This window comes from Haemaphysalis longicornis, unplaced genomic scaffold (assembly GCF_048455015.1).
Source record: "Haemaphysalis longicornis isolate Haplotype H1 unplaced genomic scaffold, Haemaphysalis longicornis Haplotype H1 scaffold_3, whole genome shotgun sequence".
Classification (NCBI taxonomy): Eukaryota; Metazoa; Arthropoda; class Arachnida; order Ixodida; family Ixodidae; genus Haemaphysalis; species Haemaphysalis longicornis.
The window spans coordinates 92,399,782-92,417,924 of record NW_027526335.1 but is presented as its reverse complement, the minus strand read 5'-3'; the positions used below and the strand labels follow the sequence as shown (position 1 = coordinate 92,417,924).

Sequence of the window (18,143 nt, the reverse complement as noted above, 5' to 3'; positions counted from 1 at the left end):
GATAAACGATGAAAAGTGTGCTAATTTGAGCCAGTCTACGCAGTGCAAGCAAAAACGGGAGCTTGACAAATTCACTTCAGTGTCCCTTTAAAGGCAGCACCAAAACCTCGGCACACGGCTGCTTTTGTTTTCTGCCTCCATCAGAAAAACGGCCACTGCAGCCACGATCAAGGCCGTGGCCATTGTGCTCAACCACACGACTCCTTAGACACTGAACTACCAGGCCCGCCAGAACCAGCTGATTCACGTGAACTGATGGAAAGTATTCCCAGGTTGGGGTGATGCAAATAACAGAAATTGGGAACATATAATTGAGTGAACTCATATTTATGAAAACTTTACGTTACCATCACACTTTGTATTTACCTGGAAACTTTAGTCTCCTGTGAGAATACAGGTGGCAACTTGAATGCACCCTATAGGATGCAGCGGTTATACAAAGAGAAAAGCAAGAGCAACGTCCTTTGGTGCCTTTCTTAAACTAAACCTACTGACCCCACCTCCATCTTTTATGCAAAACTGTGTCTTTGATGCCAATTCTCGGAAGTCTGCATTCTTGCTGTCTGCTTCCCAGTTTTGGTAGTATGTGAAGATCGTTCCTACACAAACACACGGGCCTCTCTCCTTGCATTTCTTCATTTTTGCCCGTTGGATGATGGCATAGCTATAGTACTTGACAGTCGTGTTTTTTGCATATGTACGTGGCATTTCTGGCACAAATGTGTACCTGCAGACATTCCGAGCTCAGGAGTTGTTTTTACTAAAGAAATACAAGGTAGAGCCCTCTTCATTCCAATCAAAATTCCCAATGCATTATCCCTGATGTTCCTGTGAAGGCAGCAGACTATGGATTGGGATCTTCTATTGGGTTTGGGTATGTATATGGGTACGGATTTGGTTTGTATGGATTGGGATCTTCTATTGACAGATTCTTGAGGTCACACATTTTGTGCATCGAATATGCTGCCACAGAAAATTTCCAAGCTGGCAACAGCTTCCCAGTAATCAAAAGTGGGTACGTCAGTTTATTCAGTTGCAAGGCATGACAGCCTGACTAATGAAACGATGAAAAAAACAGTTGTCAGCAATTGAGGTAGGTATAAATACAGTTTTCAGAGCCACAGCTATCGGTTAGAAGACATCTGCGGTGGAAAAGTGTCGAGTGCAAATTTGGACATGTTTGAGCAATGTGTCACTCTATGGTAATCGCCGGCTTGTTTTTGAAAAACTTCGCAGCACGGGGAGAATCGGTGACAGCCACTAGCGTCACTAAATAAACGGCCACTTCTCACATCTGCCTGCAACGTCTGCTCTGAAATTGCTTCCTACATTCAGAACCTGCCCGATCAAAAACAGCTGAACAAGACCAACAATACAATCGCAAAAACAAAACATTGGTTTTGGAAATTCAACAAAGCACTACCTTTTTACTGTTCTTGAATTAGCATTTATTGGTGTTCCCACAAAATTTTTGCAACACTCAGGTAGCACAAGTTCTTGTACAACACGCACACCTCCAGCTTGTACAGCAGTTTCAGTGTTGCATCCCCAAACAAAGTTTAAAATCTCTATTACAGGCTCCAAAACAAGTCACCAGTATTACAGTGAGTGCTATATTTTCTGAAAATAAAACCTACCACTCACACCTTCATTTTTAATGCACAATTGCACCTTTGACACCGCTCCTCTTGCACGGCTTGGAATCGGCATTTCAGAACTACCTTCTTTGATGAAAAAGACGAGTTAACTCTTAGTGCGGACGGTTCGCCCTTAAGATATATTATCAATCTAGTGCAAACAAAAAAAAGTGATGTGGTGCAGATTTCAGGGCTGCTGTGCAGTAGCTAGTGTTGAAGTGCAAAAAGGCGCTTCACTTTATGAGCTAACCTGCACACGTGAATGTGGTTCACTTGTTGTTAGTCCACCAAAAACTGCACTCTTGCCTTTCTACTAGGGGCCAGCTGCATTAGCCCTCCAATCAAGTCTCGTATCACTTGGCGAGCCCAAACAAAACAGCCTTGCACCAAAAATGTTACAGGTTTTGTCATGAAATGTGCAATATTAGATTGTTAAAAAGGAAGCAGCACTTTTCATGCAGTTTTTCTTCATGAAGAAAATGTCCAAAAGAGTCAAGGTGATATTCGGGGACGGCTGGTAGCTCTCAACTTTTAGCGCAATTCACTAATCGCCAAATTTGTACATTTCACTCTAACATCCCTTTAAAATAGCTTTGCGCCCTTGAAAAGGGGTTGTTGGTGAGCAAAAAAATAGAAAAGAACATGGCAGTGGTTTTTTTTTTCTTTCCTCCCCCCCCCCTTGTAAAATCCTATGCGGCACTGTGCCCTTTCTTGTAGTTGTGGCACCTTTGAACTCGAGGCAGCTTTGGGAACCTTCTGGCGGCACGGTCCACCCTGCAAGAAAATGAGAGAGAGCAGCCGTTATTGGAGGCAAAGTGGGAACCTGTTGGGGGAAACAGGTTAAAGGATAGTGCAAAACCACATGTGAGCAGTGGGAGGAGGCATTGCGCTGCCCAGACCAGGAGGCTCGAGCTTCACTGGTCGCCCGGGCAGCCGCGGTTGCCGCCAAAACGGCGGCCACCATCAACTAACTGTGCTCCCAAATAAATGTGTTCCTTTTTCTTCTAGAATTACGAGGGTTGGGAGTCTTTTGGAAAGACTAGGCATCTCGTGAGAATCGTGTTAGGGAAAAGGGGACCAGACTCATCATTCTAAACTGCTCGAGCAAGGCCGCTCGAGAGTCTGAACAGTGCAGCCAGGTGAAGGGTGCGGACCAGTCCGTTTGTTGTATGCAGAAATAAACCAAACCGAAACAAGGTTCTAAAAAGAATTCAAGGGTACAGGGAGAAGGAATTAAAGGCCATGACGGACGTACAAGGCAATCTGTGGTGACACTGGGCATATTCTTCGAACAAAGCTACTCGGAAAGGCACTTACAGTACTTATAAAACATCTGTGAATGGTGAAATTATGCACCAAATCACACTGAAATTGAATATTGTATCGAAGAGCACACTTTTAAACCCCAAAAAACATTCCTTGAGGCACTTAAGCCTGCCTACTTGGAAGGAGAAAGCATTACAGCTTTCCCTAACAATACATACGACTTTTTTACTTCTGTATCCCGCTTACATCTTTTTCGTTCCTTTCATTTCTGTCTTGGTGCAAATTAATTTGACGGCAGCCTGGCGACACTTCACGATACAGCTTCTCCCAAATCTCTGTGGCTGGGCTGAGCCTATTCTACTCATGTGTGTTGTCTCATTGACGTGTCGTACATTCTATGCAAGTATGGTTTATTAAAGACTGCTTTCTACCAATAACAGTGATACCAATTTTATTGTGAACTTCACGCAAACAATCGAGATATTAGCGGAAACATGTGAAGCGATGGCGACTCCCCAGCCTCTTCCTGACGATTTCTCACGAGCATTACAGAATCTTGTTCATGCGATTGGCGGCTGCTGACCAAAGCAACCACCTACTCTCTATCACTAACTATCACCTGGCTATTGTAGTGGGGCCTCTATCACTGGCTCTATGACTGGCTATTGTAGTGGAGCCTCTAATTCCCTTAGACCACATCTCATGAATGATAACGCGCTGTTAACATACTGATAGCTATTTTTTGGTGCTGACCCTTACTACGTCACTCCTGCCAGAACAAAACATGGTGCCTTCAAGTACAGTAGACTCTCGATAAATGGAACTTCAAGGGACCGAAAAAATTAGTTCCATTTAACGGGAGTTCCGTTTACCAAGAGAGATGGTAAAAAGTGCAAATTTGTATGCGGACACACTCTTAATACCATTTCGTAAAACTCTAAACACTAGAGTGATAGTTCTTCAGAAAATGAGAAAACTACAAGAGGTTTAGGCACAACATTAACAAAGTTTATTCGGCAACCGTTGGTCACTGTGCCCTCAAAAATGCATGAAAATGCATCAAAGAGCTGCTTTCGAAGTCAAGAATGATGTCCTTTATTTTCTAACGTAACCGCATGGTGTGCACACCCCAGGCCTCAACTTCGCGAGTGCTTACGAGCCACTGAATTTAGAATACAGCAGCACAGTAATGAAGCAAGAATAGCACCACGATGGCACGAAAAAGGCGGCAGGAGCTAAGCCCTGCAACCTCGATGACTTGAATCAAGTCCGAACCACTAGAACAAAAACTGTGATATTGCATTCGTCGCGGTAGCACAGCTGACTATTAACGAGACGAGGCCTACGAGGCCAATGAGGCTATAAAGAAAACAAAAACAAGCAGCCCAAACCAGAAAAAAAAAATTTCACCATCTTCCCATAGGGGAACCCCGAGTAGTATGCGAAGCAGCCATGGGGTCGACTCAAGTTCCCATTAGTTTTCAGTTCGATTGCGGCGTTGCGGGAGGAGAATGAGGGGAGCAGAGCGTGCGCGCGTCATTTATACCGCGGGGCTACAGTGGCACCCCAGTGGAGTATGCAGTGGCTACCGTCGCGCCTCTAACCCTAAGCTGCTTCGCATTATCGCGCGCGGAGCCGCAGGTGTTGCCATTCATTGCGCAATCCCGGAGAGGAGAGGAGATGAGACAAGGAGAGGAGAGGAGGGGGAGGAGGATGCGCATGCGCAGTGGGAGTGTGGACGTCGCACAACGGCAGACGCACAACGGCGGAGGGAACAGATGCGACCATAAGCTGCTCCGCATCTAAAAAAACTGATGCTATTGACCTAGGGTTTGTCAAGAAGTTCCAAGTTCCACTTTCTGTTCCGTTTACACGGTGAGGCAGAAATTTTAGTTTCGATTACCGAAAGTTTTTTTTACTTTATGTGATAAGAAAACCAACCAACTTACAAGCTACAGTTCTGTTTAAGTGGAAATTCCGTTGTTAAGCGATTTCCGTTTAACGAGATTCTACTGTACACACAATCTTGAGGAGACGCATGCTGTCATAGTAGTCTTGTTCTGTGTGCTGTTCAGTTCCTTCCAAACAAGAGTCAAGCGGGAATTTCGCTCATGGCGAAGCACTCACAGCCCGCTCCGTTGAGAGCACACGCACCAGAATTTCCAGCCACTGTGGCTGTGGCCACCGTCAATGACGCCGTGGATACACCACACGGCAGCGTGGCAGAGCTCGTGCAGAAGGGTGTCCCTGGTTTTTTCGGCACAGTCCAGCAGCTTGGGAGAGAGCTCCACACGGAAGCGCTTCTGCTCCAGGTGAAAGCAGCGACCTGCCGTCGACGTTAGGCGGCCATACCAAGAAATTTCACTCCTTGGCAGCTGCGAATGAGGCAAGAAGACATTGGCATCATGCCCAGCAAGGGCATGAGGAGGATTAACCACAACCCATGTCAGGTAGAAGAGAGAGGGGGGGGAACTGCTATCCCCCCTTCCCCAATTTTTTTCAGGATGTTTGCTTGGATTTTAAAAATGTCACCATTGCTTAGGGTTAGCAGCTGCAGCTATGCAAATCTTGGACCATAGCTCACTGCTTGAACAGACAAAATGCCTAGAGTAAACGAAATTGCATGTTTGACAGCAATCAGGACACTGGGTGTCCCGACTGCTGGGGCCACCCTCTATTGATTGATTGATTTGATTGATTGTAATGTTTAACACGCCGACGCAACGCAGGCTATGAGGCGTGCCGTAGTGCAGGGCTCAGGATTAATTTTGACCACCTGGGAATCTTTAATCTCAGCCACACAGGGCCACCCTCTAGACAGAGAGAGAAGTCTGGTACTGCCAAACCTAAAAGTCACCTTGCAGCCTGAAATGTAGAAGGCTAAAAATCTGCAAACACAAACTTGCAACAGTGGCCCGCAGGATGCAGGAAGAATTGCCGAAATCCTGTGTTTTCTTAAATCCACGCAAGGAGAAAAAAAAAAAATATTTCAAGCTTTGCCAAAATTCACCTGGTTGCTAAAAAGCTCCCTGTTAAAAATCTCGAACAAGGCCTCCGTCAAATCTTCGCGGGAATTTCTGAACTGCCTCCTGAAGCGTAAGGCACGATGGTGACATTCTTCAAGAGGCTTGTCCTCCGACAAAGACTCGAGAAACCAGGCGGCGTCGTCCCTCGCGAACAGTGTTCTCGCAACAGGCTTGTTTTCCTCTTCGCTGCTGGAGCTGTCGTCTAAGAAGGAGGGCCGTTTCCTGCATAGGGTTTGGAAAAGGTCCTCTGTGTTTTTCTACGCTGAATGCTAAAGCCAGGCTAACTTTATGAACAGGCATAACTAAGCATGATATCTGCTTATGTTACCCATCAGCTTAAACGTTAAAGGCAAGACAACATGTGAAACTGCTTTATTTGAAAGCTTGGACAGCTCGCACTTCACTACAATTTTGTTTGATGCGAAAAGTTGCTACCATCGCTGAAGAAATTACGTTTAAGGGTGCGGATTTCGAATTACCTAATTCCTGCACCATATTCAACTTGCTGACAGAGCCGTGACATACTTGGGAAAGCAGGAAAAAGTATAGGTGGTATTCATTCAACAGTTTAGCTGTCGATTTCTTCGCTTGGCAACATTGGAGCCAGCCACGGACATGGCCGATGCGCCTTGGACATGGCACGCCAAAGAAGAAGAGAACACCAGCGTGCATAGTCTGCTCCGTTTCAACCCGATTCTCAGTGGTGGTGTCAACAGAGATGTTATTAATAGCACTGACATTGGACTCGAGGCATTACTTTGCATTCAGTGGGGTAGAGTTTGGAACGTCCAACACAAATCATGCGCTTAACATGGACAAGTACCGCCATCCCGTGGAGCCCTACGTAACCAGTGACAGTGCACTCAGATGGTTGCCTGCACGCGTGCCTCGCCAGTGAATACAAGCTATACTAATGCAAAACCGAATTTGGCAATCGGACATCAAATCTAGCAAGACCAAACTGTGTTTTCCACAGCGGGTTTCACTCTTGCTTAAAAAATTACGATGTTTTTTTTTCGAAATAGATTCATCTGAAGAATTTAAATCGGCAATAAAAAAAATTGGCCCTGGGGGGTCACATTTGACGAAAAAATTCGAGGAGCCATGAAGACGAAATACAAGTTGGGTTTATTAGAAAGACGGCTTAGTCCCGATAACAATGATACCAATACCATCGCAATCTTCGAAAAAATAACGGAGATATGAAAGAAAACGTGTGAAGCAGTCGCGACCCCCTAGCCAATTTCCCACAACTTTTCTATGACGTCACGGAACCTTGTTTGGGTGATTGGCGGCCGCCTAACTGACCTGTCGCGACGACACATGACTGGACGTCTGTAATAGGGCCTCTAGTTCCATTTGACCACATCACTTGAATGCTAACGTGCAGTTAACGCACTGAAAATTATGTTTTTTTGTTGGCCTGTATGACGTCATTCTTGCTCATAACACGTCACTGTGGCACAAAATTTGAAAGTTTTTAAACACTTCTTGCTTTTTTTTTCCGTTAAAAAAACATCTTTTGTGGCTGTGATGGAGCTGAGTGAGATACTGAATCCTAGTTCGTTCAAAATAAACGAAGTTGTATTTTCTCTTCATGGCTCCTTTAACACTGACAAGCACCGCCATCCCGCGGAGCCCGACGTAACCAGTAACGGTGCACTCACCAGGTTGCCTGCACGCGTGCCTCGCCAGTGAATACAAGCTCGCGTGCCTCGCCAGTGAATACAGTGAATACAAGCAAAACCGAATTTGGCAATCGGGCATCAAACTTAGCAAGACCAAACTGTGTTTTCCACCACGGGCTTCACTCTTGCTTTGGGCACGTAGCTGGTGATGGCAGCTGAAGCTGAGATAGACTAAAAAGCCACCACAAACACTGTGGCAGGCCACCAGCAATGGAGTCAAGAGCATCGCTAAGGACGCTGGCTTTTACTACAATTATTTTTGCTCATTTCTTCTCAGAATATTAAGGCATGTTCCCTTCCAAGCATAGAACTTTAATTGGGTCCCACGTTGTTGTTGATTGAAGTGGGGGTTTTTCTATATTTCTATTTGCTACCACAAGGTTAAATTGTACTACTTAATATATTACAAGAGGAAAATAAAAAGGGACAAATTTTCAACATGGCCAAAAAAATTTTACCACATTTTTTATTGGCCGAAAATTTCTTTCTCCTTAGCAACTCTGAGATTAAAATTTTCTATGACTCATGAACAGTGATGCATGCAAATCGCAAACTATTAACTCTTTCACACACTCCTTTTTCAAGCTAAAACTGCCTGCTTGATGATGACCAGTGCTCTTCGATTTATTCAGTTACAAAACTCCGCTCCAAAACCTGTTTTAGTCACGTGGCCTGCTCTTTCGACTGTGTGGAATGTGGCGCCATTTAGTGTGAAGGCCACCACTCAGCTTTGGTGTCGGCAGCCACAAGTACTAACCAACAGATCTCAAGCAACATTCGTGATGTGCTGCGGTTTGTTTTGTGCCAGCGGCGTTTTTAATGGCTCCTTGCTGACACCTCCAGAGATAGTTCACCCAAGTTCCAGTTGGTATTTGCTTCAAAAGAAAGTTTGGCGAGCCATAAAGCAGTTGAATGTCAGAGAATGAACACGTTTTGCGTTCAGTACTATGTGTTGCACTGCATGCCCACAGTACTATTTAATTAAACCTGTGTTGATATATTTCTGAAATAAACAAAAAATATTTAACTGAAAACATATTACTTACATACAGCTAAATATGCTGCATTTGGCTCTTAAAACTATTTCTTTTAATTTTATTTCTCTCTCTCTCTCTCTTACGTAAACTCTGTGAAACTTTGCAGTCTTGCTACTTTTCCCCCATTGATTTCAAATAGGGCATTATTTCTTTAGTTGGTCAACTAGTTCCCGAGATAATTAGAGGCAATTAACCATTTTTCGAGGAACAATAGACAAAACAGTGTTGGCCATAAAACGATAATCTTCACATTTTCCAACACTATGAACCCTGGTGAGTGCAATAAGAGAATTAGTTTTTAATGCATCGCTTGGAACTAATTTTGCAGCTCATTAACCTTCAGTGTTTGAAATGGACACTCAAATTGGTGCCAATTGCCACTGGTGCCACGAAAGCAGCAAGACTGACAAGTTTCACAGAGTTTACTTAACAATTAAAGGAAGATGTTTTAAGAGCAGCGTCCCCCCTTAAATTAAAGCTCGGAGCATGCAAATTTCTTGACATTGTAATAAAGAGAAGCAGTACATTCTGCACTGGACTAAAAATAGAAACAGCACAGTCCCCCCCCAAAAAAAATTCTTGTTCTCCTTCTTCGTCACTTCCAGGTTTATGGATGTGCAAATGCATATACAAATGCCTAAAATTCAGTTTCAGCGCACATATTAGCCTACAGGTCAACTGTGAGCCACAAAAACGACAATCAAAGCTGCACGTGCACGTGAAGAGAAAAAGAAAATTTGTTCATTACACTAAGAAATATCGTGCATGAAAGACACCTACTATTACTACACACAATAGTAATGAATGCAAAAGCTTTGATTAATCAGGACAGTGAGACATGCACTTAACTGCTATGTCGAGGTTTGGCAGCTCGATAACCAGCTTTGGGCAAGGAAAATTGAACGGAGCATGTCCCCATGCTTTAGTTAAACCACTGAGTCTCCTCACAAACTCAGTTCCCTTCAATCAAAATTTACGACATCAAATGCACATGATTACACCGAATTCCGGACTGTCTAACAACCTTAGCACGCTGAACCAGCTAATGGTTTTCAATTTCTTCTGCTTCTCAGAGAGCCACCCGGAGCATAGAGTTAGGTAGATTGACTACTGCCGTCTCCCAGCGTTGGAGCGGCGAGTGTAAAAAAAAATGCGTTTTGCACCTTTGCGGTTAGATGGCAGCACAATTCAAGAATATCCAGAAGAGCGGACCAACTAGAAGAATGCTTTTAAGTGCAGAGCACTTTAGGGGCTGGCCTTGTTGTCGTAGCTTGCTTTTTGGACCCAAGTAGAGCCACACGGCGTTCCACCGTTGCGGCGTAACCCAGAGGCTTCGAAAGCCAATCGGTTTATGTAGTCATAAGCGTTCGAAACTCGTGAATCGCTGCTGCTTGTCATACATCTCCCTATTGTTTAGCACAAAGAAAACTGCAGGTACATTTGAGGCAAAATATACTTAATTAACCGGCAGAGCCTGTGTTCATTTAGTTAAGAATGCTCATTGGATTGATTAAAAAAAAGTCACAGTGCAACGCCGGCACGTGCAGGAGGAAAACCAAGCAAAAAAAAGAACAGAACTCCCGCTGGCACTGTTTCAGGCAGGGGGAACGTGAGCACTACGGAGGCGGAAAATATGATTTATCGATTGTACGGTTTAACGCGCCAACGCAACGCAGGCAATGAGGCGCACCGTTGTGGAGGGCTCCAGATTAATTTTGACCACCTGGGGATCTTTAACTTGTGCCGAAATCTCGTACACACGGGCGTTTTTGCTTTTCGCCTCCATCAGAACAGCGGCCGCCGCGGCCAGGAATCGAACCCGCAACCTCGTGCTCAGCAGCACAACGCCTTAGAGCCACCACGGCGGGTGGCGGAAAATATGAATTGCATTGGGTGGTAGCAGTGAGTGGATAATGGCGCTACAGCCCATTATGACGAATCACTGCTCTGCACTACCGACAGCTTCCACATTGAGTGGAGCGGCTTTAATTTTGTGATGTATAGGGCCTATGGGGCGTTTTGCAACTCCTATATTCAGTAACTCTGGATGATAATACCAGCTTACTTTGCTGAGGACCAACATTGACGAGGGGGTAAATCTGCACGACACCGAGGAACCTGAGGTGTGCTGAAAGCGCACAGATTGTCCGAAGTAGTTTGCAGGGAACTTGGGGGGAGCTTGAATGGTTCCCGGTCATCCTTCCTACTCAACACGGGTTCAAGAGACCAGTGCTGGGCTGACTCTCCATCTTCACTGTCAGACGTGTCCAAAATGACAGGCCGCCTGCAAAGAGGGGGTGTTTACTGTAAGGGCTAGAGGTAGATTTGATTTTTGGCAGTATTGACATGATTGCATCCGATTTTTCTTCTTCCTCAATCTCCATCTCGGATGCATACACACATCTGTGCATGCAGAAATATCAGTAGTACTACTGTAAGGAAACTACAACATACTCTACGAAGTGAACTTATTACCGAACTATAACATACAGTACTGCTGGTTCTTGACAGCAGCACAATCGTCAGCATAACAGTATTGATAATTGCACAAAACCTTGAATGGCTGCAAAAAATGTCAAGGAACCTCCTATACAGTCCTGCGTTCTAGAAACATTAAAACAAAGAACATCCGCATAGTTACCAAGAACTATTCTGATAATAACTGTTCAGCTAGAGTAATTGAGTGAATAAGATTTATACAACAGGAATCACAATATTCAGGCACTCTCCCAATGGGAATTTGGTTGGCAGGCATCCCAATAAACTGTATAAAAATTACTGATAGGGAATTCTCAATCAGTTTTTGTGGGTTAAAAATTTCCTTATTAATCACTTTCATACTACTTCTAAAGAATCAGCGTATTGCTCCTCTCTCCTCCTAACCTCAGCAGACCTAAGCTCCAATGCATGTTTCCTTCTCTCCATGCTGGGCTTACCCGTCGCAAGCAAGCAGCCATTCGGCAGTCACAAACATATACACTATGCACAGCCACTCAGCTTCATTTATTCCAATGCCTGCCAGACACCCCTGTCCCACTGTGTCCCCACTGCTTTATTTCATCTACCTAGGACTCCCTTCTGAAGATTGATTGTAGGGTTTAACGCGCCGACGCAACGCAGGCGATGAGGCGCGCCGTTGTGGAGGGTTCCGGATTACTTTTGACCACCTGGGGATCTTTAATGTGCACCGAAATCTCGAAAACACAGGCATTTTTGCTTTTCACCTCCATCAGAAAAGCGGCCGCCGCGGCTGGGAATCGAACCCGCGACCTCGTGCTCAGCAGCGCAACGCCTTAGCCACTGGGCCACCACGGCGGGTACGACCACCTTCTGTGGGACTGCCCCCACATCCTTACACAACCACACAATTACACCAGAGAGCGGTGACGGGCTGTTGCGGCGAGCCTCCAAGAACAAAGGCAACTGGCGGCCCACATCATCAGGGCCCTCAGCGGCTGCCTGGACAAAGGTGGCCGATTCTTACCCACCATTCCGCGACTAAAAAAGTTTCTATCTATCTATTTGGTGAAAACTTACCGTACAGAGGACCGGAATTGAAGAGGCAATGGACTACGACGCGGAAAGACTTGAGGTGTGCTGTAAGTGGAAGACTTGCCAGAAGCTCGCAGGGGGTTGGACGGGGTCCTGAATGGCCGCACATCCCCCTCTTTAGTGGAGGGTGTTCGAAAAGGGCGACACTGCGACTCTGTTGTTTCATCCTCACTCTCGGACGTGTCCAGAATAACGGGCCGCCTGCAAAACAGAAAGCATTTTTTGTTATTCACTCCTCGTTGGTTTGAATTTTCGGACAATTCAAATCAGCCACCATTATCCCTCAAAGCCCTATAGACACGTGCGTATTAAACGGCCCAGTAACTTTTAAGTTTGTCAGTCCTGCCACGGATAATTGAACCAAATTTGTGCTAGCCACAGTGCACAGAAAGAAGGAAAGAAATAACACAAATGCCAGCAGACCAACAAGAGTTCACCAATGTGAGATATGTGCTCTCTATCGTGTCCCTTCAGCATCGTTTTCACTTTTTTTTGTTTGCCACCTCTGTTCCTGTTCAGCTGGAGCCTGTCAATGGCATGATAGTCGTTTGGTTTGTGGCGGGTCTAGGGCTATAGCCCTGCTAAGTCATTTTCCCATAACATTCTGCAATGCCTACAAAACCGGTGACAATACAGCACACCGATTGTACAAAAAGCTGATGCTGGGATAGCAATTTAGCTTGAAATCCCCAAGCAGGACATCCCTAGGAGCACACTGTCGAAACGCTTGTAAATAGGGAGACCATCAAAGAGGCCCGTGTTGCTTAAAACAATGCGATTAGAGCACAGGAGGAAGTATTGATGTTGCCACCTCCATAGCCAGTTAAGAAAGTTTGGCCATGCGCTCTATTTATATGTTTGCACAATATGCAAATGTGTGCAAAAAGTGCAAATGTGTTACCTGAAGAAGCTTACACCTGCATAGAGAGATACATGCAGCTTCAAGTGAAGGTACTTGCAAATTTGCCGACAATATTTTGAATTATCTGAATGCCTCAAACCCTTAGACAAGTGGCTTAAAATAGGTGCAGCACATAGAGAATCAGTTTTAAAATTCCATAAATGATCCACTTTTCCAAAACCACGTGCATGCAGGTGCAGATCTACAAATCTTAGAGTAGCCTAGCAACGCTTTCAGCAATCAAAAGTGACAGGGATCCTTGTCAATCCGTCACAATGAGGCAAGCAGATTTTCAAACTTTTCTGAGGTTTGAAAAGCGGATATCACGTGCATTTCGTTTCCCAGCAAGAGTTGTTTGTCTGATGAAAACTCACCTGCTTTATTATTGTTTTACAACTAAATGTGTTGCCTGTTTAACAACGCATCCTAAGCAATAATTCCCAAAATACATTTTTGTTTACATTTACACGTCTCTAAATCGTTTTTTTTTTTCCCCACAAAAACACTTAGACAAGCTTCACCAATCTTGTTTCAACATTGCCAAAATTTTTGACGTCAGAAATCACAGCGCAGAAATATGCATGGAGTAGCAATACCCATTTTTGAACTGGCGCCACTTACTGCATTAAATCAACCGCTGCTGCTGCAAGTGGTATATTTGTATTCAGGGCACTGAGATCTATGAATATAGAGGCAAACTTTTTTTTTAGTCTCCCTTTAACGGGTTCATCTCAAAAATAGAGAGAGAGACGACTTTATTTGATGCCCAAGGTGGGTTTTGAAGGGAAGGCGTTTTGAATGACATTCCTCCCTCAGCCATTGGCCAGGATTTCTTGTATTCTTACAGCACATTGTCTTAGTCTACGGTATGCGTACGCAAGGCCAAGTGAAGAACACAAATTCTTAACGAGCAGCCCAGTGATGCTTTCACTGTTAATTAGTAACATGTATCCCAGTCTGTCCTTGATAAAGAAAACAGACTTTTGAAACCTTCTCTAGTTAATAAGAAACACACACGTCTCATTTTCCTTTCCATCGGAAACTGTTTGGCTGGCGAAAACTTACCGTACAGAGGAGTGGCATGTACGAGACAATGGACTGTGGTGCAGAGATGTTTGAGGTGTGCTGTAAACGGAAGACTTGCTGGAAGAAGCTCGCAGGGCGTTAGACGGGGTTCTGAAAGGCCGCTCATCGCTCCCTTTAGTGGACGGTGTTCTAAACGGACGACAATTCAACTCCGACGTTTCGTCCTCACTCTCAGACGTGTCCAGAAATATGGGCCGCCTGAAAAACAGAAAGAATTTAAAGTGCTACTCCAGAAGTGTTCTTACTCACTCCTCGTCGGTTCAAACTTTTGGACAATTCAAATCAGCCATCATTATCCCACAAAGCCCCACACACACATCTGCGTATTAACAGCCCAGTAATTTTAATCCTGTCAGTACAGCCACAGATAATCAAACCAAACGATGTCTGCCACACTGTTCAGAAAAGAGATAGATAGTATACAGCAGACCTGACTGACTGATTGTGGGGTGTAACGTGCCGAAACTCCACCTGGATCATGAGGCACGCTGCAGTGGAGGGCTCCGGATTAATTTTGACCACCTGGAGACATTTAACGTGTGCCGAAACCTCAGCGCCTGGCGTTTTCACTTTTCGCCTCCATCAGAGCAGTAGTCACCACGGCCGAGATCGAACCCGCATCCTAGGGTTCAGCAGCACAACGTCATAGCCGCTGAGCCACCATGGTGGGTAGATGCCAACAGATGGATAGGAGCACACAGATGCAAGACACACATTCTCCATCGTGCCACTCAATGGTCATTTTCGCTTTTTGTGTCCGCTGCCTCTGTTTTCATCCAGTCGGAGTCTGTCACCGCTGCGGTGGTTGTTCCATTTATGATAAGCCTCGGCCTACATCAGGGTTCTCTCCAGGAATATCGAGAGGTGAACATTTTGCGAGAGAGGGGATGGGGGCAAGAAGGATATGAATTTCAAATTTTCATCACGAGAATTGAACAACTCTTGTCATTTCCAAAACTGGACTCTATAGTTTCCTGTAGTGCACCCGCATCATTGTGTTCCTTTTTTTTTTTCCTTCTGTGCCGTACCTCTGTCCTGTTTTGTGCATTGTTTCCCTGTTACTTATGCCCTGTGGTAAAATGGCGCAATAAAAAAAAGATATCAGGTATTGCGTGCCCCAGCGTGATGAAAAGTGGAAGCACTTAAGCATAATAAAAAAGCCCTAACCGCAAGCACTGACTCCAAGATTTACATGTGGCTGGTAATCTGAGACCTCAAAGCTACTTTTTCAGACTCCTTTTCATTTCACGTAACCAGGTGGTTACGTGAATATTTTTGTAATCTTAATCTTAACCTTCCTGGGGGCAATACCTATTGAATTCCCTTATGTTGTTGAATATGAGAAATTATTGAAAAGGCAGGAAACAAATAATAAAAATATTATTAATCTTAAATAAAAAATAAAATTCTTATTGCTGATGCTGATGTCACCGTCTTCATCGCCAGTTATGGAGACTGATCTCACTCCATGCACTTTATTTCTTGCACACTATCAAAAAAGATGTATCTCGCCTCAAGCCCTCAACATTCTACGACGCATAAAGAAGCTACCCACCATCTACATCGTGTAGACACCAGGCCGCACCAACCTACCGGGGAATGAGACGGCACTGCCCACGAATTAATTATTGGGGCATTCCCAGAAAGCAGAGAACACCTGCTGATATTCCTCAACCACCTCCCAGTCCCAAGTCACCACTACTGACAAAATCGTCTCATCTATCCCTCCCCTCATCCATCTCTCAACACCAACAATGCACGCTTATGGTGACACCGAGAAACCCAGACGTACTACAACAAAATTCCACACAAAATATCACTAACCATGTAACCCTACGAATGCCCATCCTGTAAATTAGCACACACCACCTAAAATGAGCTTGCCCCTACCACCCAAACACCATCCCTTCCCTCTCCTTGGAGCAGCTGACCATCTGCCTGCCTGAGACGCAGGTTAACCTTGGTGTCGAGCAAGAACGGCTGCCACTGCTCACGGCTTTCTAGACTAGGGAGGCCGCACACAACACCATTTTCTGCTCTAAGAAACGTTTATCAACAACAACAGCAATATGCAAGGATGTGCAAAATGTGCACATATCTGCGACACAAAACGCGTACAACTTTGTGGTGAGTTGCATACAGCTTTGAGTGAAGGTGTTTTCCGGAAATTTGCCAGAAATATTTCAAGTTATCCAACTGCCCCAAAAACTTAGATAAGCATTATTATTAAATTAGTGATTTCTCACTCATCTCGTTTAGTATGCGCTGTTTAATCATAACGACTGTATACCAATTATCCCAGTTTTCGACCTTGTTGCACTTACAGAGCGAATGAAAATATGTGCAGCATATATAGATATGTATATATATATATATATATAGGGTTTGGAAATGAGGGGCTCGTTAGGAAATACAGAAAGAAATGCCGGCAGTCTACAACGCCAAAGAAGGCATAGGGGAAGGTTAGACAATTTTTTTACCGTTAGTGACGTTACATTATTATTAATTTTTATTAATTACGTGAGAAAGAAAGAAAGAAAAACACGCGCCCAGAGTGGGGACCGAACCCACGCCTTTGAAAGGCGTGGGTTCGGTCCCCACTCTGGGCGCGTGTTTTTCTTTCTTTCTTTCTCACGTAATTAATAAAAATTAATAATAATGTAACGTCACTAACGGTAAAAAAATTGTCTAACCTTCCCCTATGCCTTCTTTGGCGTTGTAGACTGCCGGCATTTCTTTCTGTATATATATATATATATATATGTGTGTGTGTGTGTGTGTGTGTGTAAATATATGAGTGGCGATTTCAGAAATGTTGTGTTTTTCCAAAACTTCATTCACATGCAGGAATAGATACACAGTTGGAACATCTTGATGGTAGCGCACTTACACACAGACACTAAGAAAAGAGATAACAAACCACTGCGCTGACTCGCAACTCGTTTTTTTTTTGTTATTTTATTTTAGTTCACAACTGATTCTATTTTTTATTGGTGCCCGTGTGTAAGTGCGCTACTATCAAGATGTTCCAAATGCCCAGTTGTCATTTCTTCTACAGACACACAGTTCCTTCAGCAATTAAATGTTGCAGGAATCATTGATGATGTTTGATAAGGCGGGCAGATTTTCAAGTTTTTCTCGGGCTTAATTAAAAACGGAAATCATGTGCATTTCATTTCCCAGCAAAAGCTGTTTGATGAAATCTCACCGAGTAGAGGACATGCATTTGCGAGATGACAGGGTTGCTCGACACCGAGTGGCTTGAGGTGTCTTGAAGGCACAGCTGTCCGGAGAAGGCAGGTCATCTGACAGCGACTTTAAGCACCAAGTGTACTTTTTGGTAAATAATCGCCCCGGAGGACCGTGCTCCGGTGACGTTTCTTCCTCGCTTGACATGGCCCGAAGGATCGGTCGCCTGCAAACGGTGGCGATTACTGTAGTGGCAAAAGAGACATTTTATATCATTTGGCTTGAGCAACTTGAGTCCGAGGCTAGCACAAAAGTCAATGGATGTAGAACGAGGGCATCTATTCCCTTTAATTTCGGAGACACCATGCCCTAGATACAACGAATACTATTTTGCTGGATCTTCAAGGTTCGCTATCAGAGTAGTCGGCCGTGTGTCAGGGGAGGTGAGAGATGGCGCTTACCTGTTGATAAAGCGTGCCTGTGCGCTCGCGAAATAGTGAAAACGAGCGCTGCGACCCCAGAACGGTAGCTGCAGGCTTCAGCTCCTTCCCCTGTATATTATAACTGCGGAAGTCCACTGGCGCAGCAATGACCAAAATGAAGCAATGTGTGGACCGGGCGGCGTTGATTGGAGTCACTGCCACTCACTGGGCCCACCTACAGGCCCACCGCTTCCATTTAAATTTCAAGCGGCTCTGCTCGACTTGGCTAGGCTCAGTTGAAACCATAATCGACCGCGTCGCGTTCGGTTTACTCATTTT

At 44.7% G+C, this 18,143-nt stretch overlaps 1 protein-coding gene across 1 annotated transcript; it reads right to left on the bottom strand.

Moving 5' to 3' along the window:
• Nucleotides 1-690: 690 nt before the first annotated feature.
• On the bottom strand, nt 691-18,075 carry LOC144174867 (uncharacterized). Its single transcript, XM_077703816.1, has 8 exons — nt 17,844-18,075; nt 17,402-17,608; nt 14,173-14,391; nt 12,192-12,407; nt 10,720-10,938; nt 5,914-6,151; nt 5,058-5,278; nt 691-2,411 (listed from the first exon to the last, which is right to left on the bottom strand). Exons 2-8 carry the CDS (start codon nt 17,587-17,589, stop codon nt 2,327-2,329), a joined length of 1,386 nt encoding a protein of 461 aa, XP_077559942.1. The 5' UTR covers nt 17,590-17,608; nt 17,844-18,075; the 3' UTR covers nt 691-2,326.
• Nucleotides 18,076-18,143: the final 68 nt, after the last annotated feature.